At 46.4% G+C, this 23478-nt stretch overlaps 1 protein-coding gene across 1 annotated transcript in view; it reads right to left on the reverse strand.

Annotated features, from left to right (window-relative positions):
• Nucleotides 1-23478, reverse strand: part of LOC137654590 (glucose-6-phosphate isomerase-like) — a 68314-nt gene that overhangs the window by 35976 nt on the left and 8860 nt on the right. The window contains exons 3-4 of the mRNA XM_068388357.1: nt 18360-18551; nt 9170-9352 (exon numbers count right to left, since the gene is read on the reverse strand). Of these exons, the coding sequence (XP_068244458.1) occupies nt 9170-9352; nt 18360-18551 (375 nt within the window). The remainder of the gene's footprint in view (nt 1-9169; nt 9353-18359; nt 18552-23478) is intronic.

A 23478-nucleotide genomic window follows, 5' to 3' on the forward strand; every position in this document is an offset into this window, starting at 1 on the left:
CGATCGAGCAGGAGCCTCAGTTAGAGATCGGGGGATCAAGGAAGAGGATCCAGGTTTCTTCAACTTCAAGGAAGACCCTGAAGGCGAAGAATCTCTCTTGAACTTCTTGCGCCGGTGCCCAAATTTCTCCCACTGGGAGAAAGACCACTCCCGGCATTCATCGCATGTGTTAGCCTGGTCACAACGCCGTCCTTTACAGGCCAGACACAACGAATGGGGGTCAGTCTCGGCGGAGGACATGAAGGCCCCACAGAAGCGTCCTTCTAGTCCCGGACAGGTCCGCATGACGGACGGCAGGAAGAAGAAACACGCACTAATGAAAAGAATAAGAATATGATAATTGATCAAAATGGCAAGTCTGTTGGGAGGCAGAGAGAGGTAACGTCTGTTCTTGGTGGAGCCAAAAGAGAGAGTCAGACACACTGGTGTGTGAATAAACAGGGTAGCTGGCTATACACCCCAAGAGAGCAGGCTGTTTGTATACACAGGATCAGACTGGGATACAAGGCTAACTGGGAAATCCTGGATAACATTCAAAGACCCTGTGATCACTGTGATGTCACACCACAACAGGCCCTCCTGCACTACCTACTAGAGTGTAGGGGAACAACTCAGCTGAGAGGTGATCTACAAGTAGACACCAACTCACCACAGGCCTGGCAGGTCGCAGCCACACTGGGAAAAGTAATTGCCGAGAACATAGAGACACACAAACAACTGCTTTCAAGACAACCTCTGCCGAGGTAACGACCTCAGAATATTCATTTAACCATCTCATTCCCTCACCGTAAGGCCCTATTCACATCATCATCTGTATTTTCTGAACTTACTTTACAACTAAAAACTTTCCGCAGGGACCCTAGGGACTAAAGGGTTGGACAACCCCGCCTGCAACCTTTCCCTACTATTCAAAGGCCTTACACCCCACTTATCAAACTACCACTATCCGGGACATGATGGCCCTCTCTTACTACCACCATCACCCTTACCCTGTTCACAACTATCTCTACTACTAAAAACTTTTCAAAAATTTCCTTTTAAATGATCAAACTACCTTACAATTTGCAGGTTACCTACGGGCCGACCAAGGGAAAGGCCCGCGCCAATGAGAAGAGTTGGCTCTAATACACTACCACCACCACCACCATCACCCCCTGCTAACTAGCGGATACCACTCTGTGTCTGGCCATCTTAGAGCCCCACGGATATCCTGATTTTCATCATCATTATCATCATAGTTATTATCACTTGCTAAGCTACAACCCTGATGGAAAAGCACAATGCTATAAGCCCGAGGGCTCCAACACGGAAAAATAACCCAGTGAGGAAAAGCACAATGCTATAAGCCCGAGGGCTCCAACACGGAAAAATAACCCAGTGAAGAAAGGAAACAAGAAAATAAACTACAAGAGAAGTAATAAACAAGAGTCCTGAGAACTAGGGTCACACTTCACTGTGGGGACCTGAGGTCCCGGAGTGGGAAAAAATGCTCCTAGATCCTCATTAGCACAGACAACTACGAGCTGAGTCTATGCTCTTCAGTCGGAAGGACATACTCAAGGCTGAGTGGTAGCCTTTGATGGCTGCAACTGAAAGGCGCTTCTACCCATGAAGGAAGATGAGGAAATCCACGATCTGTGCTAAAGATGCTTCAATTGGAGAAAAACCCCTTCCACAACATCAAATGCAGAAGATGGCCCACAAAGCCTTTTAGACATCTGTTGAAGACCTCCGGAGATATGCACGCTTCTCTTGTGCAGTGGCTTGCGAAAAGCCTTTCACAGAGGAGATGCTGGAAAGTCTCCACCTGTGAAGAGCTATCGACTCCAGGGACTGGTGGTACCTCTGCAAGTGTGGCTGAGAAAAGAGTGGGCAAAGTGGGAAGTTCTCTCAAGACCTCGACTAGAAGATTAAACAGATCAGGATACCACTCGGTGTCTGGCCATCTTGGAGCCACACGGTTAGCCTGATTATCATAATTATCATCATAATTATTATTATTACTAGCTAATAAGTATACATGGGTAAGAGTGGCAAATGGAAGAGTGGTAGAAGGGGCATTAATGGATTGTGTGTTGATAACTAAAAGAATGTTTGGAAGATTGAAAGACATGCACGCGTTTAGGGGTATGGCTAACGGTATGTCTGATCATTTTTTGGTGGAAGGAAAATTAGTTGTAGCAAAAGAGTGGGGGAATAGAATAGGTGGATGTAAAAGGGAGCTAGTGAGGGTTGAAGGGCTAATAAAACCGGGGGTAAAAAGTAAATATCGAGAAAGGTTGAAAATGGCATATGACGAAGTGAAAGTAAGAGAAACTGGTAATTTAGAGTGGAAGTTAGTAAACGAAAATTTTGTTGAGATTGTAAGTGATGTGTGTGGCAAGAAGTTTTTTGGAGGCAGCATGAGGAAGGGCAGTGAATGGTGGAATGAAGGAGTGAAGGTAAAAGTGGAAGAGAAAAAGAGAGCTTTTGAAGAATGGCTGCAGAGTAATGGTGTAGAGAAGTAAGAAAAATATAGAGAGAAAAATGTGGAAGTAAAGTGCAAGGTAAGTGAGGCAATGAAGGCAGCTGACCTGAGGTGGGGTCAGGGATTGGGTCATTCATATGAAGAGAATAAGAAGAAGTTTTGGAAAGAAGTGAAGAGAGTAAGGAAGGCTGGTTCAAGAATTGAAGAGACAGTGAAAGATGGAAATGGAAGGTTGTTAAAAGGAGAGGAGGCAAGGAAAAGGTGGGCGGAGTATTTTGAAAGTTTACTGAATGTTGAGGATAATAGGGAGGACGATATAATTGCTGTTGCAAGTGTTGAGGTGCTGGTGATGGGAGATGAGAATGAGAGAGAGATTACAATAGAGGAAGTGAGGAGAGCACTAGATGAAACGAGAGTAGGAAAAGCATCGGGTAAGGATGGTGTGAGAGCTGAGATGTTGAAGGAACAGGGTGTGACTGTACTTGAATGGTAGGCGAGATTGTTTAATGTGTTTTGTGTTGTCAATGGTACCTGTAGATTGGGTTTGTGTGTGTATTGTACCACTATATAAGGGTAAGGGAGATGTACATTAGTGTTGTAATTCAAGGGGTATTAGTTTGTTGAGTGTAGTTGGAAAAGTGTATGGTAGAGTACTGATTAATAGGATTAAGGATAAAACAGAGAATGCAGTCTTAGAAGTACAGGGTGGTTTTAGAAGAGGTAGGGGTTGTGTGAATCAGAGATTTACAGTTGGGCAGATATGCGAGAAATATTTAGCAAAAGGTAAGGAGGTGTATGTTGCGTTTATGGATCTGGAGAAAGCGTATGATAGAGTTGATAGGGAAGCAATGTGGAATGTGATGAGGTTATATGGAGTTGGTGGAAGGTTGTTGCAAGCAGTGAAAAGTTTCTACAAAGGTAGTAAAGCATGTGTTAGGATAGGAAATGAAGTGACCGATTGGTTTCCGGTGAGAGTGGGGCTGAGACAGGGATGTGTGATGTCGCCGTGGTTGTTTAACTTGTATGTTGATGGAGTGGTGAGAGAGGTGAATGCACGAGTGCTTGGACAAGGATTAAAACTGGTAGACGAGAATGACCATGAATGGGAGGTAAATCAGTTGTTGTTTGCGGATGATACTGTACTGGTTGCAGACGCGGAAAAAAAGCTTGGCCTATTAGTGACAGAATTTGGAAAGGTGTGTGAGAGAAGGAAGTTGAGAGTTAATGTGGGTAAGAGTAAGGTTGTGAGATGTACGAGAAGGGAAGGTGGTGCGAGGTTGAATGTCATGTTGAATTGAGAGTCGAGGAGGTGGATCAGTTTAAGTACTTGGGGTCTGTTGTTGCAGCAAATTGTGGAGTGGAAGCAGATGTACGTCAGAGAGTGAATGAAGGATGCAAAGTGTTGGGGGCAGTTAAGGGAGTAGTAAAAAATAGAGGGTTGGGCATGAATGTAAAGAAAGTTCTGTATGAGAAAATGATTGTACCAACTGTGATGTATGGATCGGAGTTGTGGGGAATGAACGTGACAGAGAGACAGAAATTGAATGTGTTCGAGATTAAGTGTCTAAGGAGTATGGCTGGTGTATCTCGAGTAGATAGGGTTAGGAACGAAGTAGTGAGGGTGAGAACGGGCATAAGAAAGGAGTTAGCAGCTAGAGTGAATATGAATGTGTTGAGGTGGTTTGGCCTTGTTGAGAGAATGGAAAATGGCTGTCTGCTAAAGAAGGTGATGAATGCAAGAGTTGATGGGAGAAGTACAAGAGTAAGGCCAAGGTTTGGGTGGATGGATGGAGTGAAGGAAGCTCTGGGTGATAGGAGGATAGATGTGAGAGAGGCAAGCGAGCGTGCTAGAAATAGGAATGAATGACGAGCGATTGTGACGCAGTTCCAGTAAGCCCTGCTGCTTCCTCCGGTGCCTTGGATGACCGCGGAGGTAGCAGCAGTAGGGGACTCAGCGTTATGAAGCTTCATATGTGGTGGATAACGGGGGAGGGTGGGCTGTGGCACCCTAGCAGTACCAACCGAACTCGGTTGAGTCCCTTGTCAGGCTGGGAGGAACGTAGAGAGGAGAGGTCCCCTTTTTTGTTTCATTTGTTTGATGTCGGCTACCCCCCAAAATTGGGGGAAGTGCCTTGGTATATGTATGTACTAGCTAAGCTACAACCCTAGATGGAAAAGCACAATGCTATAAGCCCAAGGGCTCCAACATGGAAAAATAGCCCAGTGAAGAAAGGAAACAAGAAAATAAACAAACTACAAGAGAAGTAACAAACAATTAAAATAAAATATTTTAAGAACAGTAACAACATTAAAATAGACCTTACATATATAAATTATAGAAATTTTAAAAAATACAAGAGGAAGAGAAATAAGATTGAGTGCCCCAGTGTACCCTCAATCAGGAGAACTCTACCTCTAGACAGTGGTAGACCATGGTACAAAGGCTATGGCACTTAAGTGTACTCTCAATCAAGAGAACTCTACCTCTAGACAGTGGTAGACCATGGTACAAAGGCCATGGCACTAAACAAGACCAGAAAACAATTGTTTGATTTTGATGTGACCTCCTATAAGAGCTACTTACCATAGCTGAAGAGTTTCTTCTACCCTTACCAAGAGGAAAGTTGCCACTGAACAATCACAGCACAGTAGTTAACTCCTTTAGTGAAGAAGAATTGTTTGGTAATCTCATTATCAGGTGTATGAGGAAAGAGGAGAATGTGGAAAGAATAAACCTATCTATTCAGTGTATGTGCAGGTAAAGGAAAATGAGCAGTAACCATAGAGAGGAATCTAATGTAGTACTGCAGTCAAAGGACCCAATAACTTTTTAGCGGTAGTATCTCAACAAGTGGCTGGTGCCCTGGCCAACCTACTACATGGTGTAAGCAACACCTTGCTAATCACTGAATAAATCAGGCTGAACCAGGAAAAGGCATAAGAATCTACGTGATCCCAGGGGTGTTACAAGGCGTCTTCAAACACTGCCCGTGGGTCCAGGACGGGGGAATAAAAGATAGGGAGTTTCCTGTTCGTCATATGGCAAACAAGACGATCCCTGGAGAGTCCCATAGGGAAAGGAGCCCTTCTACCATGAGAGAATGTAGGGGCCACTCTGCCCCTATGACCTGCCACATAGCTGTCTATGTCTACTAGTACATTCCTCTTGCCTGGAATATACCTCTCTGACCACTCAACAGCGTGAAATGCTGCCCAGGTGGGCATCTGGTTCATAAACTCGCACATTGGTTACAATATGGAACCTCCCTGCTTATTGACGTAACCCTCTACACTTGTGTTGTCACTCATCAGCACTACAGAATGGCTTCTCAAACAGTCTTGTATTGCATGCAGGCCTAGGAAGGCCACACACATCTCAAGGACGTTAATGTGTCTTCCTAGGACTACACTCCTGACACAACCCGGTTGTTTAGATGTGTGCCTCATCTCTCCTTTGATGCATATCTGGAGGTGATAAATAGAGTGAGACTCTTGGAGTGGTTGTTCTCATCAAGCCACCAGGTGGAATCGCCCATGAAGAACAAACCTCTCCAATGAGCTAAGATGTCGAAGAAGACTTTGCCACTGCCAAGCTGGAACGACTGCCTTTGACAGAAAGAGTTATACAACCTCCCAGCCCTTGCTGATGCAATTATCTATGGGGGAGACACAAACTGCTGCCAAATTTATCAGCATGCCCAAGTACTTCAACCTCTGCTTAGGAATAAGATTCAACTTCTCCCAGTTTACCACAATTCCCAGATTGTGGCAAAATACATGAAGATGATCCTGATCCTGAAGCAAATGCCCCTCCAAAGAGACCAGGGTCAACTACTCATCAAGATACATCAGGAGACGTATCCCTCGTGAGTGGGCTCAAGAGGCTAGTGTGGTGAACACTTAGATAAACACTTGGGAGCTGTACACAGTCTGAAGTACAGAGTCTTGAACTGGTACTTCATACCATAGAGGGATTAGCGGAGGTACTTTCAAGAGGTCTGATGAAAAGGCACTTTAAAATACACATCCTTCAGATCTACCAAATGCATGCAGTCTCCCTCTCTGATAGAAGACAGCACAGACTGCACTGTTTCCCTCCTGGACTTCATTTGGCACACAAACTTGTTTAGCATAGAAAGGTCAATAACTAGTCTCTAGCCCCCAGTCGCCTTCTCCAACAGAAAAAGGAGATTATAAAATCCCAGACATGTGTCTAGAATGACTTCGACTGGGTTCTTCTCCAAGATTGCTTCCACCTCTGCCTGGAAAGCTTAAGTTTTTGGAGAGGTTGGAAGACCCGACAAGAGCTCAATTGAAAATAGAGATGGGGGCGGTGGTCCAGAAAGGGAAGCAAGCAACCGTCCCGAAGGACACTCACCGTACAAAACTCGATCCTCTCTCTGCCACGTTGCCCAGTGGCAAAACAGAACAATCCCCTATTCTTGGCAGAGGGAGAGAGGTAATGGGAATATCAGTGTCTCCTTCTCCCTCTCCTCTTCCCACCTCTTCCAGAAGGACCTGGCTCTGGCTGTGATCGTCGAAGAAAAAGAGGTCATGGTCACTGAGGAACAGGGTCTTAGAAAAGGCGCTGGGCCCTACTTTAATCCAAAACATGCAGGACCATTATTGTTCTCTATAAAGGGCCGAAGCCCTTGGAGGTAGTCATGAGAAGCATTCCTCCACGAATCCACCGCTGCCTTCACTCAACTCTTCAGAAGCAGACCGTGGCACACCGCACTTCCAGGCTAACCTGTTTTGAGAAGCGAGAAACAACCTACCATAGGGAAGGTTAACAACTCCCTACATTCCTCACAGAGGGAATCCAAGTGACTCACATTCCACCTGCATGAAGGGCACAAAGTATGAGGATCCACCTCCTTCCTCCTCCTAAAAGTAAGCATTCTGAAAAGAGAAAGAAAAATTTTAAATACCAAGTTTGAAGAGACAGCGGCTGGAATCAAAGTGACTGTTCAGTGTATCGGCACAGGCCTGTAATTACCGGCTACTGCCAACACTACATTATAAGTCTTAACTGAAGAGGTTCAGCTATGCTTGAATTAATCTCCTATTAAAGGATGATGATTTGTACTGTATCTGTGTAGGAACAAAGGAAGAGATTTAATTAACCATCTATAATGGCAGCATACTTCTAGTCCCTTTCTCCAATACCCATATCAGACGAATAGGGAAGGAGAACTATCTGTAAGAAGGGGTGCCTGACCAACCAGCCCCTTTTACATCATGTCATATACCAAATTGGAGGGGGGCAAATACAACCCCTCTCCACAATATTTCGTATTCAAATATATTCATGTATGTGAGAATATGTCTAATTGACAGGTTATCATTTTAAAGAAAAACTACATAGTTACCTAGATTATAAAACAGCTGTAATACAGCTGAATAACCAGACGAATCCTGCCTCTAGCCTAACTTCACCAAGGTTAGAACTAAAAAGCAACAATCAGAGACCACTCAGTTCTGGATTCAACTAACATTATGCCAATATAATAAATGCTGTTACTAATAAGTTTAATAATATTCAACAATGTAAACCGCTAGATAATCTCCAATGAGGTTAGGCTAGCCTAACCATAGTTTGAGATGCCACACAGTTAACTTTCCTTCATTTTTTCATAACTAACTGTAATAATAGAACTCATCTGATTAATGAAAGTAGAGTTACAAGAATGATGATGGCTGAAAGTAGTTACTAGAATGACGACGGCAATTAACTCATGCCTAACCTTCGAAAGTTTTAGTAGTTATGAAATAAGGGACAAAAAGCCCAAGTCGGTCAAAGCATAAACTGAATCTAATTTATGAATTAATTGGGATAATGGATCAAATTAAATTCTTGGAGGGGAAAATGACTACAACCAAAACCTAAATAGAAAGACGTGCATGAAAGCTAAAAATAACGATCACGCCATTGCCCAACCAAACAAATGAATAAACACAATTACTCAAACTGCCGATGCTTTATATGAATCAATTAAGTACTGTAACTAAAAGACAAAAAAAAATCTGAAATAAGGTACATATTTAATTCTGAACATCTTAATTACAAAATTATATGAGTAGACTTGTTCATGTAATACAGCCGATAAATGACGAATGCTGGTTGAGGGTTTGTTATGACGTCGGTATACAGGCAGTCAATGTGAGGATGGACTTGTGGGTCTTCCCTATACACACTGAGTCCGTTTTGCACACAGCACTTGAACCCCATAAATAACAATAATATTACAGCAATAATAACAATATTGGTGTCCATGAGGTAAGGGAGACAGAAAGAAAAAGGTATACTGTGTGTAATATTAACAAGTTAATCAATTAACCTATTCTATATTAAAATTCTTAGATAAAAGATTGCATGTTGCATAAATAAATTTCCAAGAGACATGTGATAACGTTTATGAAATAAAATACATGAACTCCTTAGTATATATTATAGGGGACAGCTTTAAGAGCAAAAATATGGTTAAGTAAGGCACTACATGTACAAATATCTGTAAGAACATTATTATTAAGTGATGTATGCATGGTATGGGAAAAAGTAAAGTTCAAGTATATGAATAAAACAAATCTTAATAAGACAGTTGATAGGAAAGAGCAAAAAATGCTGCAGAGATGGAGAAAAAATAATTTTAACTGATTATGATGTTCATCAAAATTTGAAGTAATATACACAAAACTTACCTTAAGAGTTTTAGCAAGATGTGTACCATCAATATTAGATATAAAGTGTACATTTGGTCCCACTGCGTAAGGTTTCAAAGCTTCTGTCACCATCAAAGGTCCAAGGTCAGAACCACCAATGCCAATGTTAACAACATCTGTGATTGACTTTCCGGTGTATCCCTTCCAGTCACCGGATATAACCTAAAACAGAAAAGTTGACCTTCATTGCTTATAAATCAACAATACCCATAACCAGGAAAAAAATTTCCCTTTTATTACAACACTTGAATAAATGGACTAAACAACAGCAATATTAATGTATTAAGTATTAGCTGAATGTAGGAACTGATTTAACTACAAGCAACTCTTGGAAACTGTAGGCTTCTTCATTATTTACATATTAGGATATTTTTTCTCTTGCAAAAAGAATGGCATTTTATTAAGAACATTTGTTATCTCTATACTCACCTGATGTTTATTTTGGTTCCTTCTCAAAGCTTGGCATTTACCCCCAAAACTAATCATTTCCTTTTTTCTTTCCTTTCAACAGCCTTAGGCCTCCAGTACAGAATTGTGGCAATTTAGCACTCTAAAAAGGGCATCAGTATGCCATACCTGCTTTTGTCTTTCAACCTTTGACTTGCTCTTGGTAAATCGACACCATGTTACCTCCCTCCAGATTGTGAAGCACTTATAGGTGTTATTTAGGTTATTAAAGTTTACTGTATAAGGAACGTCTTCTTAATTTGTTAGTACAGTAATCACTGTGTAGATTGCTCAGGGGAGTTATTTTTGGGTGATCATTATCCTCATTATCTTTGTCTCATGACTAGGGCAGTTTTGGGATAAAGATAATCATTATACGGAATGCAAAGAACTTACTATTCCTTTTATGCAAAAGTATGTTCAAATGGTTGCTGACCAGATTAAAAGTTCCAAATGAAAATTAAAAATAACAAATTTGTAAGTAATTTGTCTTTTTCCTAGTATACAAACTTGGAGCTATTTATAGGGGTATACTTCCGGCGTAGCTGAAAGACGAGCCATGATAATTTTAGTGAGGGATAACTACCCCATCCGCTAGTTAGCGGGTGGGGGTGGGATAAACTGGCTATCCCGCTCACTCACACCTCTCGGCTGAGTAACCGCTTTGCTTTATTGCAGGACTTCTCGGGGGACAGGGTGGCGGACCAATTTGTTTAAATAGCTCCAGGTTTGTATACTAGGAAAAATACAAATTACTTACAAATATGACAAATTCGAAGATAATTTGTATTTTTCCTAACCATACAAACCTTAGCTATTTACATGGAGTTTACCTTTTAGCGCAGCTGAAATGACGAGCCAATAGTTTTAACAAGGGTTAATTACCCCCCCTCCACACACTGGTGACTTGCTCCACTTCACTTACAGGTAGGACTTGACTTGGGGGTCAGGGATGGCGGGCACATATGTGTAAATAGCTAAGGTTGTATGGTTAGGAAAAATACAAATTATCTTCGAATTTGTCATTTGTTCCGTAACCGAAATACAAACCACGCTATTTACGTAGGGTGACTTACCCCTTAGGAAGGGTGGAAAGTCCCCAGCCTTACTGACTTCGGCTTGCCCGGGGGCTCGATCCCTCAGTGAGCAGCACTAGAGAGAGGGAGCCCCTGTACCTCAAGTTCCTAGCATCGCTAGGAACGAGTGGCCTACATAAGCAGTGTGAGGAGGAGTGTGTAACTCGTCCTATGAAGTTGACCTTGAGACCTTCAGATGGGAATTCTAGGATAGGACGTTCCCAATACCACCTCGTCAGGGTATGGGAGACGCAACAGTATTAAGCTTAATACTAGGAGCACAAAGAAGCATGGGTTACCTGCAGAGGTTGAGGTCAGCTATGCGAGGACCAGGATGCTGCTTCCCCAAGAGAGGGGAGAATGAAGAAAGAAGTAAGGGTCAGACATACACTTTCATTCACGCAGACTAAGACCGGGTAACAACGCCCTCAACCTACTGCTACTTGTCCAAAAAGGAGCCTGAGGTTAGACCAGCTGTTGTGCAGCCACCACAGGGCCGATAGAAAACGTATCGAGGCTCCTGTGGGTCACGTCTTGCAGGTAGTGGGCTGTGAAGGTCGTTTGACGCTTCCAGACCCCAGCTTGAAGTACCTGCGTCACAGAGAAGTTTCTCTTGAAGGCCAGGGATGTAGCAATACCCCTGACATCGTGGGCCCGAGGGCGACGTGACGGAGGAGGGTCAGGATTCAGGGCATGGTGGATAACCCTTCGAATCCAAGCTCTTAGTCCTGCCTGTGCTTACAAACAAAGCTCGCACATGAGGACGGACTGCAGCCGTTCTCTTCAAGTAGTGCCTCAGACACCTCACTGGACATAGTAGCAGCTGGTCTGGGTCGCTTGTTACAGAACGGAGACTCGCGATCCTTAAAGTGTCGAACCGAGGATCCGGCACTCCAGGATTCTGAGTCTTGGCAACAAACTCAGGGACGAAACTGAACGTTACCTCCCCCCATCCCCTTGAATGGGCGATGTCGTACGAGAGACCATGAAGTTCACTAACCCACTTGGCCGAAGCAGAGGCGAGTAGGAAAGCCGTCTTCCAAGACAGGTGGCGATTGGAGGCCTGGCGTAATGGTTCGAAGGGAGGTCTCTTAAGAGACCTGAGGACTCGAACCACGTTCCAAGGAGGGGGTCTCACTTCCGACTGGGGGCAGGTAAGCTCATAGCTACGTATGAATAAAGAGTTCTAGCAATGAAGAAATATCCACACCCTTCAATCTGAAGGCCAAGCTTAAGGCTGAGCGATAGCCTTTCACTGCCGAGACAGAAAGGCGCATTTCTTCCCGCAGATACACGAGGAAGTCCGCTATTGCTGGAATAGTGGCATAGAGTGGAGAGATACCCCTTCCACGACACCAACCACAAAAGACACTCCACTTTGCTTGGTAGACTCCCTCAGAGGACCTTCGCAGGTGCCGAGACATTCTCTCCGCAACCTGTTGCGAAAAGCCTCTCTCCGCGAGGAGACGCTGGATAGTCTCCAGGCGTGAAGCCGAAGCGAGGCTACGGCCCTGTGAGGGACGCCGGAGTGGGGTTGTCTGAGAAGCTCGTGTCGTGGAGGAAGCTCCCTCGGGAGTTCCTTCATGAGCTGCAGAAGGTCCGGAAACCATTCCGCGTGATGCCATAGCGAAGCTACCAGAGTCATCGAACAGTTGACCGATAGTCTGGTCCTGTTGAGCACCCTTCTCATCATACAGAACGGTGGGAAGGCGTACACGTCGATGTTGTCCCACCGTTGCTGGAAAGCATCTTGCCAGAGTGCCTTGGGGTCCGGGACTGGGGAGCAGTACAGGGGCAGCTTGAAGTTCAAGGCTGTCGCAAACAAGTCCACAGTCGGGGAACCCCACAAAGTCAGGACTTTGTTGGCTATCTGAGGATCCAAAGACCACTCGGTACTCACTATCTGCGAAGCCCTGCTCAGACTGTCGGCGAGCACATTCCTCTAGCCAGGAATGAAGCGAGCTGATAGTGTTATCGAGTGGGTTTCGGTCCACCTCAGAGTCTGTACTGCAAGATGGGATAGCTGTTGCAAAAAAGTGCCTCCCTGCTTGTTGATATAAGCCACTACCGTGGTGTTGTCGCTCATCACCACCACAGAGTGACCCGCCAGGGACCGTTGGATCTGCTGAAGAGCCAGAAAGACGGCCTTCAATTCTAGCAGGTTGATGTGTAGGCACTTTTCTGATTCTGACCAAAGGCCTGAGGCCCTCTGGTTCAGAACGTGCGGCCCCCACCCTTGTTTTGACGCGTCCGAAAACAGAGTCAATTCCGGGGGGAGGACAAGAAGACTCACTCCCTTCCGCAGGTTCTTGTCGAACAGCCACCACCGCAAGTCCGTCTGTTCCAGAGACCCCATTGGGATCAGAATGTCCGGGGAATCGGATCCTTGATTCCACCGGGACTTGAGCCGCCATTGAAGGGATCTCATCCTGAGGCGGCTGTTTGGAACCAGACGGGCCAGGGAGGATAGGTGACCTAAGAGACGCAACCACGATTGGGCGGGGAGTTCTTTTCGCCTGAGGAAGGGTTCCGCCACCCTCCTCAGTCTTGCTATCCGGTCGTCTGATGGAAAGGCTTTGTGGAGATTGGTGTCTATTAGCATGCCTAGATAAACCAGTCGTTGGGACGGCTGCAGAGAGGACTTCTCGAGGTTTACCACGATCCCCAGATCCTGGCAAAGATCCAGAAGCCTGTCTCGGTGCCGAAGAAGGGTCGACTCAGAGTCTGCTAGGATCAGCCAATCGTCCAGATAACGAAGGAGACGAATGCCGTTCCTGTGCGCCCAAGATGAAATCAGGGTGAACACTCTGGTGAACACCTGAGGAGCTGTGGAGAGACCGAAACACAGCACCTTGAACTGGTAGATCTTGTTGTCTAGGCAAAATCTCAGGTACTTCCTGGAAGACGGATGGATTGGGATCTGGAAGTATGCGTCCTTTAGATCCAGTGTGCACATGAAGTCTTGTGGTCTCACCGCAAGTCTGACCGTGTTTGCTGTCTCCATGCTGAACCGGGTTTGCTTGACAAACCTGTTCAGAGCTGAGAGATCGATGACGGGTCTCCAGCCTCCAGTAGCCTTCTCTACAAGAAAGAGTCGACTGAAGAAGCCTGGGGAGCCGTCCACGACCTCCTGGAGAGCACCCTTCTCGAGCATGGTTCTCGACTTCGGCCTTTAGGGCCAGCCCCTTTGCCGATCCCGTGGCATAGGAGCTCAATGACACTGGATTCGCTGTCAGGGGAGGTTGAGATGTTGTGAACGGGACGCGATAGTCTTGGCCGATCACTGAGACCGTCCAAGCATCGGCCCCGTGTTGCTGCCACCTGCGGACGCAACGCTGAAGGCATCCCCCCACAGGTGGACACGCAGGGGGACTGCCACCCCTAGGAGCCTTGCATCCCCTGGAGGACTTACCGCCCCTCATGACCTTGGCTGGAAAGGGCTGGGGCTTAGACACCACCTTCTTAGCTGCCGGTGCCTGTTTGGGAGCCTTACGAGGCTGTTGCTGCTGTTGTGGCGGGGCTGGAGGCTTAAAGGCCGAGTTGTAAGGGCCCTACGGAGGAGGGAGTCCGTGCTGGATTTCCTCCACCTCTCAGCCGTTCGCTCCATGTCTTGAGGCTCAAACAGGTTCTCCCCCAGAAGGGAAGCATGTCGGAGCCTACACACATCCACGGCGGGGACCTTCGGATGGAATCTCTCGGACACAGCATCGCGACGCTTCAACACCGAGTTGGCCCACAGGGTGGTAACCTGGTGCGCCAAAAACTCGATGGAGCGGGTGCCCGAGAGCAAGAAGGTCTCCAGGGCCTTCCTATTGGTCTCCTTGGACAAGTCCTCCGATCGCAATAGGATGCACAGAGATCCTAGCCAAAAGTCCAGCCACGAAGTGGCCTGCATGGCACACTTAGCGACCTTCTCGTGGCTAAGGATCTCTGCCGCCGAGAACGACACCTGCCGGGCAGAGAGTTTCTCAAGGGGAACTCCCTTCGCCAGCTCCTCCACAGAGTGATGGAGAGGAAGAGCGAGGTTGTGCTCACCCAGGATCTCAAAATACCTCCTCTGCTGAAGACGAGGAGGAGGGATGAGCTTGTTCCCGGCAGTGGAACGACTGGAGGAGGCAAGAAGTGCGAGCTGAGCGTTGGCCCTAGCCCTGGCACTCTTCAGCCCCCGAGACCAGGGCAGAGCCGCACTGGTCTTAGGGGCCTTCCGAACGTCAAACACTTCATCCAAAATCGTGTCTTTGCCTTCACGGGGGGCGATGACTGGATCCATAAGCCCGTTAAGTTGCCTTATCAGGCTTAGGACCTGCCAGAAGGCATGTTCGGATTCTTGCTGTTCTCCTCCCTGCGGGCTGGCAGCTAAGTCTCCTGCCCCAGGGATCTCTTCCTGGGGTGACATGTGGACATTCCCCCGGGTAGTCGTGGGTTCCTGACGAATCCTTGCAGAGGATTTAGGGACGGTCTTGGAGTCCTTGGATTCCCTCCTGGGAGGGATACAGGATCCCAACAACGAAGTTCAAGGGGCCCCTTCCTCACGAGACGATCTCCTGCATGAAGCGAAGTCTCCCCCCCTGGTGCCGAGGGGAAGACTACCGCCCCACTGGACTCACCTGAGGACGGAAAGGCCTCGTCATGGGGAAAAAAGCCTAGGCTTAATAAGCTCTCTCGCGAACGAGAGAGAAGTTCTCCCGAAGGAGAACATTGCCTAAAACAAGCTTTCCCCCAGTTCTATGGGAAAAAAGCGAAGGCGTAATAATCTCTCTCTCTCGCGAACAAGAGAGAAGTTCTCCCAAAGGAGAACATTGCCTAAGACAAGCTTTCCCCCAGTTCTATGGGAAAAAAGCGAAGGCGTAACAATCTCTCTCTCGCGAACGAGAGAGATCTTCTGAAGGAGGGCATCGCCTAAGGCAAGTTTTCTCCCAGTTGTACGGAAAAAACGTAGGCGAAAAAATCTCCTCATGAACGAGAGAGAAGTCCTCCCGAAGAAGGACATCACCTGAGCCCAGCATACTCCCAGGGAGAAGTTCCCCCCGAAGGAGGCATAAGCCGTAGACTTGCTTTTCCCCAGCTCCAGGGGAGAAAGCACAGTCTTCGGGGGACGAGATAGCAGAGGTAAAACTTATTGAGCTGTTCGCAACTCCTTACGAAGGAGGGAAGGTTGCCGACTGTCTGAAGTGGGGAAGCTTTCCCTCGGAAGGGGAATGGATCTTTCACATACACTCTAGTCCAATTCCGAGGAAGGTTATCACTCCCTCGTAAGGGAAGGATCTCTAATCCCTGGAGGCGAACCTCCTGTCAGCAATCTGAGTTTCCCAATAAATTGATCAAGTTGCAGGTTGAAAACGGGTGGCAGCTCATGAGCTGCCACATGAAGCGCAGCATAACAAACATAGCGGCCGAGGCCCTCGGCATCGCGTTCTACGTTGCTGCTATCTGGGTGCCTTCTTTTAGCCTCTCTAACACGTTTCCCTTTTCCCATCTGCTATCAACCGAAGAGAAGAAGGGGGCGAACCCCTGCATCTTCTTTCGAGGTTTCCGAGAGACTCTAAATCCTTAACTCAATAGGGAGCAAAGGAATTAGGGAGGGTGTCCTGTCTGAAACACGGGAGCGAGGGATTGACCCCGCGAGTGTATGATCAGAGATTTGCGTGCGAACACCTGCGTGACTGGGGTCTGAAGACTCTGCCATAAGAGAAAAACTCCTGAACGTTATGGGCGTACGCGAACACTCCGCGTGACAAGAGTCCGAAGACTCTCTGACATGAGAGTAACACTCTTGATGACTTGTGTCACGAGAACCCGAAGGTTCAGCATGATCATGCGTGTTCCTAGAGGTTGTGTTGCGAGAACCCGAAGGTTCAGCGTGAACGTACGTGCCCCTAGAGTTTGTGTTGCGAGAACCCGAAGGGCTAGAGCAACGGGAAAACGAAAGTCTTCCTTGTCACGAGACACCGAAGTGTCAGCGAGACTAAATGCACGAAAACCTAAGGTTTCAGCAACTAGCTGTGAGCAAACGAAGGGACAGCGCACCGGGAAACTGAGGTTTCCTTGTCACGAGACCCCAAAGGGTCAGAGATCGCTAATTCAAAGGTGAGAGCGATCTCTCTGAAGATAGAGAGAAAAGCAAGGAGAAGCGCTCTATCTGACTTTTTCTAGAGCGGACGGAGACCCTCAAACTAATATGCGATGCGAAAAAGAGGGTTCGAGGTTAGGACGTGCTTTGCCCTTGGCCTCTCTCCTGTTTTCTTAGATGATCCCTCGCACGACGACGACGAGAGGGATCGTTCTTCTCAGGTTTGTGGCACGAGTGTATATAATCTTGAGGCAAGAAGTCTCGATGAGAGACAGAAGGCGAGAAAGAGCGAAAATGATAAACTCTCTTCCTATTTCGCCTGTCTCTTCGGTGAGAATATCTAGGTGAAGGCGTACACGGGCGTGCGGGAGTGTTATTTCGCACGTCTGTGCCAACCGTAGGTAGCGCGCGCGCAGGAGAAAATTCCCCATAGTGGAATCATATGGGCGTGCGCGCATATCCTTGCGGATGCGGGAGAAGGCTGGTGCGCCGGGAAGTGCTGGCGTGTTGCAAAGCGCTGGCGCGTTGGTAAGCACTGGCGCTGCGGGAGAAGGCAGTATGGCTGCCTTGTCAGAAGACCTTCTAACAGTAGAAAGTTGACGCACAGGTTTTACCTGTCGCGTAGGATGGTGTTGGGCACGTATGCGTACGTGCAGGCGCAGGAGAGTGCCATTGCGCAGGAGTTTGTGCGCAGGTGAGCGTATGGCACGAGATGGAGCTATGCTCTTGTTGGAGCGTATGCGCATGTTGGCGCATACGCTCTTGATGCCCTATGTTAGGGTAAGAAGGAAGCGCTCTTAAGTTTGTGACGAGAGTGCTTAGACTAACGGCGAGACATCTCGAGAAGAGACAGAAGGCGAGGCAGAACAAGAACGATTATGTCTCCTCCTAAGTCGCCTGTGATTCCGGAGAGAACCACTGGGCAAAGGAGTGCGATCTCTCCTTTTCCTCTTGTCTATCTCTCCCTCCTAGCCTCCGAAGAGGGGAGGAAAATGAAGTGGAAGTGGAGGAGGAGGAGGAGAAGGTAATGTGAAGACCTCTTCTACATACTTGGCAGGGGAACCCATCCTCCGCAGGGTAGCAGAACACCCATGACCTCCGTAACGGGGCATAGGGAAAGAGAATCCACATCCAGCAGTGACATAAAGGCATCATGAACACTTCCTCAAATAGAGGACATCATCTACAAAGAAAAAGGATTACTGTAATCAAAAAAAAAAAAAAAAAAAAAAAAAAAAAGAAAGAAAGAATGAAAGGCTAGTCTGCCAGCAAAAAGAACAGGACGACTGCTAGAATTCAATTGAAGGTAAACAGCAGCTACTGACCGAGGGTTCCCCACCACTGTCAGGTGGGTAATTACCTGTCCGGTCGTTAACGACCTTGTTAAGGTTTTTTTGCCGTATTTTCCAGCTCGCGCTAGAATATCTCCTATAGTAAAGAATGAGGGTTTGTATTTAGTGTAGGAACAAATTGATTTAGTGTACATACATCAATTATTGTGTTTGATCCCCAAGGTGCCACTGTTTAACAATTACCTGAAAACCAACATCTTTTCTTTACTAGTGTATTAGCTTACCTTTCCACAAAATTCTTTCATGTGATCAAGTACTGCATTGACACCTGGCATGACATCAGCACCAGCAACCATGATTGGGGTGTTAGAGCGGTTTCGGAGGGCAATATGCAGTACTGCCCTGTCCTCAGTGAAGTTTATCTTCTCCCCTGAAAACATGGCGTCACGTGAAGCCTCAACTTGGCGAGCTCTGGCCTGTTATGATGATAACCATAATGTTAATGACAGTCATATAATCAGGGCAAGTATCAACACTGCAGCATAATACAAACACATTTACAGGTGTTGAGAAAATAATACTATGGATGGTATGTATTTTCTCAACAATTCTAACACTAGGACATACAGACAAACTTAGGAGTCAAACTCAAACAGTAGGCAGACACCAGCAATTAAAAAATATTAACTTTGTCTTTTCCTACCAATATTTTCTTTAGAATTAAGAACAAATCATTCATCCAGCCATAGGAGTTTAAAACTGTGAAGACAGTGGACTGAATGAAGTGTTTTATCTAATCCAGCTAACAAACTAAATTTTTTTCTGTAAGTTTTACAAGTATTAAAAATGAAGTATGACTAAATTCTGCTCTTTTATCACCAAGTGTTGAAATCAGTCCTTGATATTTATATTTCATCAAATGTATTTGACCTTAGTCATCATAACTGTGGTAACTAATAAATTATCTTTTTTATTAGTTTTCATACCTCTATAAGCACAGTTACCTCTTATGTCTGTTTTCTCTAAGTAGAACAGTACTGAGCAATATCCATGAAAAATGTTATTTTGATAATAAAATAAATTTTTGAATATACTTGCCCGGTGATTATAATAGCTGCAGCTCTGCTGCTCGACAGAAAACTCTACGGAAAAAATCCGCCAGCGATCGCTATGCAGGTAGGGGGTGTACTTCAACAGCGCCATCTGTCGTCCAAGTACCCAGTACTCATTGTAAACAAAGAACTCAATTTTCTCCTCGGTCCACTGCGTCTCTATTGGGGAGGAAGGGAGGGTCCTTTAATTTATAATCACCGGGTAAGTATATTCAAAAATTTATTTTATTATCAAAATAACATTTTTCAATATTTAACTTAGCCGGTGATTATAATAGCTGATTCACACCCAGGGGGGTGGGTAGAGACCAGCAATAAATGTTTACATTATTATGAGCTAAGGATTTTTTATTTCATTTTAGAAGTTATCAAAATAACAAAAATAAAATAAATAGGTACCTGGTAAGGAAGTCGACTTGAACAATTACTCTGCCTTTTTAAGTACGTCTTCCTTACGGAGCCTCGCGATCCTCTTAGGATGCTGAGCGACCCCTAGGATCTGAAGTATGAAGGGTTGCAACCCATACCACAGGACCTCATCAAAACCTCTAATCTAGGCGCTTCTCAAGAAAAGAATTTGACCACCCGCCAAATCAACCAGGATGCGAAAGGCTTCTTAGCCTTCCGGACAACCCAAAAACAACAATAAAAAGCATTTCAAGAGAAAGATTAAAAAAGGTTATGGAATTAGGGGAATGTAGTGGTTGAGCCCTCACCCACTACTGCACTCGCTGCTACGAATGGTCCCAGAGTGTAGCAGTTCTCGTAAAGAGACTGGACATCCTTAAGGTAAAAAGACGCGAACACTGACTTGCTTCTCCAATAGGTTGCGTCCATTATACTTCGCAGAGATCTATTTTGTTTAAAGGCCACTGAAGTTGCGACAGCTCTAACTTCATGTGTCCTTACCTTCAGCAAAGCTTGGTCTTCTTCACTCAGATGTGAATGAGCTTCTCGTATTAACAGTCTGATAAAATAGGATAAAGCATTCTTTGACATAGGCAAAGATGGTTTCTTAACTGAACACCATAAAGCTTCTGACTGTCCTCGTAAAGGTTTAGTTCGTCTTAAATAGAACTTAAGAGCTCTCACAGGGCATAAGACTCTTTCTAGTTCATTTCCAACCATATTTGATAGGCTTGGAATATCGAACGATTTCGGCCAAGGACGAGAGGGTAGCTCGTTTTTGGCTAGAAAACCAAGTTGTAGAGAACATGTAGCCGTTTCAGATGAAAATCCGATGTTCCTGCTGAAGGCGTGAATCTCACTGACTCTTTTAGCTGTGGCTAAGCAAACCAGGAAAAGAGTCTTTAAAGTAAGATCTTTAAAGGAGGCTGATTGTAGCGGCTCGAACCTTTCTGAAATGAGGAATCTTAGTACCAAGTCTAAATTCCAACCAGGTGTAGCCAAACGACGCTCCTTCGTGGTCTCAAAAGACTTAAGGAGGTCCTGTAGATCTTTGTTGTTGGAAAGATCTAAGCCTCTGTGATGGAAGACTGATGCCAACATGCTTCTGTAACCCTTGATAGTGGGAGCTGAAAGAGACCGTTCTTTCCTCAGGTATAAAAGGAAGTCAGCTATTTGAGTTACAGAGGTACTGGTCGAGGATACTGATACTGACTTGCACCAGTTTCGGAAGACTTCCCACATCGATTGGTAGACTCTAAGGGTGGATGTCCTCCTTGCTCTAGCAATCGCCCTGGCTGCCTCCTTCGAAAAGCCTCTAGCTCTCGAGAGTATTTCGATAGTCTGAAGGCAGTCAGACGAAGAGCGTGGAGGCTTTGGTGTACCTTCCTTACGTGTGGCTGACGTAGAAGGTCTACTCTTAGAGGAAGACTTCTGGGAACGTCTACTAACCATCGAAGTACCTCGGTGAACCATTCTCTCGCGGGCCAGAGGGGAGCAACTAACGTCAACCTTGTCCCTTCGTGAGAGGCGAACTTCTGCAGTACCTTGTTGACAATCTTGAACGGGGGGAATGCATATAGGTCTAGATGTGACCAATCTAGGAGAAAGGCGTCTATATGAACTGCTGCTGGGTCCGGGATTGGTGAGCAATATATTGGGAGCCTCTTGGTCATCGAGGTTGCGAAGAGATCTATGGTTGGCTGGCCCCAAGTGGCCCAAAGTCTCTTGCACACATCCTTGTGTAGGGTCCATTCTGTTGGAATGATTTGTCCCTTTCGACCGAGGCAATCTGCCATGACATTCAAGCTGCCTTGGATGAACCTCGTTACTAGCGAAATGTTTAGACCTTTTGACCAGGTGAGGAGGTCCCTTGCGATCTCGTACAACGTCATAGAGTGGGTCCCTCCTTGCTTGGAGATGTACGCCAAAGCCGTGGTGTTGTCCGAGTTCACCTCCACCACTTTGCCTTGAAGGAGAGACTTGAAGCTTTTCAAGGCCAGATGAACTGCCAGTAGCTCCTTGCAGTTGATATGCATTGTCCTTTGACTCGAGTTCCAAGTTCCCGAGCATTCCCGACCGTCTAATGTCGCGCCCCAGCCTGTGTCCGATGCGTCCGAGAAGAGAACGTGGTTGGGAGTCTGAACAGCCAGGGGCAGACCCTCTCTGAGGCTGATACTGTCCTTCCACCAAGTCAGGCAAGACTTCATCTTCTCGGAAATGGGGATCGAGACCGCTTCTAGCGTCTTGTCCTTTTTCCAGTAAACAGCTAGGTGATATTGAAGAGGACGGAGGTGTAGTCTTCCCAACGATACGAACTGTTCCAGGGATGATAGTGTCCCTATCAGACTCATCCACTGCCTGACTGAACACCGTTCCTTCTTCAGCATGTTCTGGATGCATAACTGGGCTTGGCTCGTTCTGGGGGCCGACGGAAAAGCCCGAAAAGCTAGACTGTGAATCTCCATCCCTAAATACACAATAGTTTGGGATGGGACCACTTGAGACTTTTCCATATTGACAAGGAGACCCAATTCCTTGGTCAGATCTAGAGTCCACTTTAGATCCTTCAAACAGCGACGACTGGAAGAAGCTCTTAGAAGCCAGTCGTCCAAATAGAGGGAGGCTCGGATGTCCGCTAAATGAAGGAATTTGGCTACATTCCTCATCAGCCTCGTACTGTAAACACAAGAGGAGCTGTGCTTAGGCCAAAGCACAGGGCTTGAAACTGGTAGACAACCTTTTCGTAAACAAATCTCAGAAAAGGTTGGGAGTCTGGGTGGATGGGGACGTGGAAGTATGCGTCCCTTAGGTCTAACGAGACCATCCAGTCTTCCCTTCTGACCGCTGCTAGAACGGACTTTGTGGTCTCCATGGAGAACGTCTGCTTTGTGACAAAGACATTCAACGCACTGACGTCTAGCACCGGCCTCCACCCTCCTGTCTTCTTTGCCACTAAGAAGAGACGGTTGTAGAAGCCCGGGGTTTGATGGTCCAGGACTTTGACTACCGCTCCCCTTTCTAGTAAGAGAGACACCTCCTGTTTCAATGCTCGTCTCTTGTCTTCCTCTCTGTACCTGGGAGAGAGATCGATGGGAGACGTTGCTAGAGGGGGTTTTCGTACAAACGGGATCTTGTACCCCTCTCTGAGCAACTTCACAGATTGTGCATCTGCGCCTCTCTTCTCCCAGGTCTGCCAGAAGTTCTTGAGTCTGGCTCCCACTGCTGTCTGAAGAAGCTGGCAGTCAGACTCTGCCTTTAAAGGACTTGGTTCCTTTCTTCTTTCCACGTCTCCCTTCGGCACGAGCACCTCCTCTGCTGGAGGCTCTGCCACGAAAGGGCGGAATAAATCGGGCCGCTGGAGTGTCCATCCTTGGTCTAGCTGACAAGGTAGGCAAAGGGGTGGCTTTGCGAGCAGAGGACACAACCAGGTCATGAGTGTCCTTCTGTATCAAAGAAGCAGCAATCTCCTTAATCAAGTCCTCTGGAAAGAGGCACTTAGAAAGAGGAGCAAACAGAAGTTCGGATCTTTGACAAGGTGTCACTCCAGCTGACAGGAAAGAGCAAAGGTTCTCACGCTTCTTGAGGACTCCGGATACGAACGATGCAGCAAGCTCACTAGACCCGTCACGTATGGCCTTGTCCATGCAGGACATGATGAGCAAGGAAGTTTCCTTCTCTGACGGAGAGATCTTCCTGCTTAAAGCTCCCAGACACCAGTCTAAAAAGTTGAAGACCTCAAAGGCTCTAAATAACCCTTTCAAAAGGTGGTCTAGGTCCGAAGATGACCAACATATTTTCGAGCGTCTCATGGCTAGCCTGCGGGGAGAGTCTACCAGACTTGAGAAGTCGCCCTGGGCAGAGGCAGGAACTCCCAAGCCGAGAA

The sequence above is a fragment of the Palaemon carinicauda genome, chromosome 15 (genome assembly GCF_036898095.1).
Source record: "Palaemon carinicauda isolate YSFRI2023 chromosome 15, ASM3689809v2, whole genome shotgun sequence".
Taxonomy (NCBI): domain Eukaryota; kingdom Metazoa; phylum Arthropoda; class Malacostraca; order Decapoda; family Palaemonidae; genus Palaemon; species Palaemon carinicauda.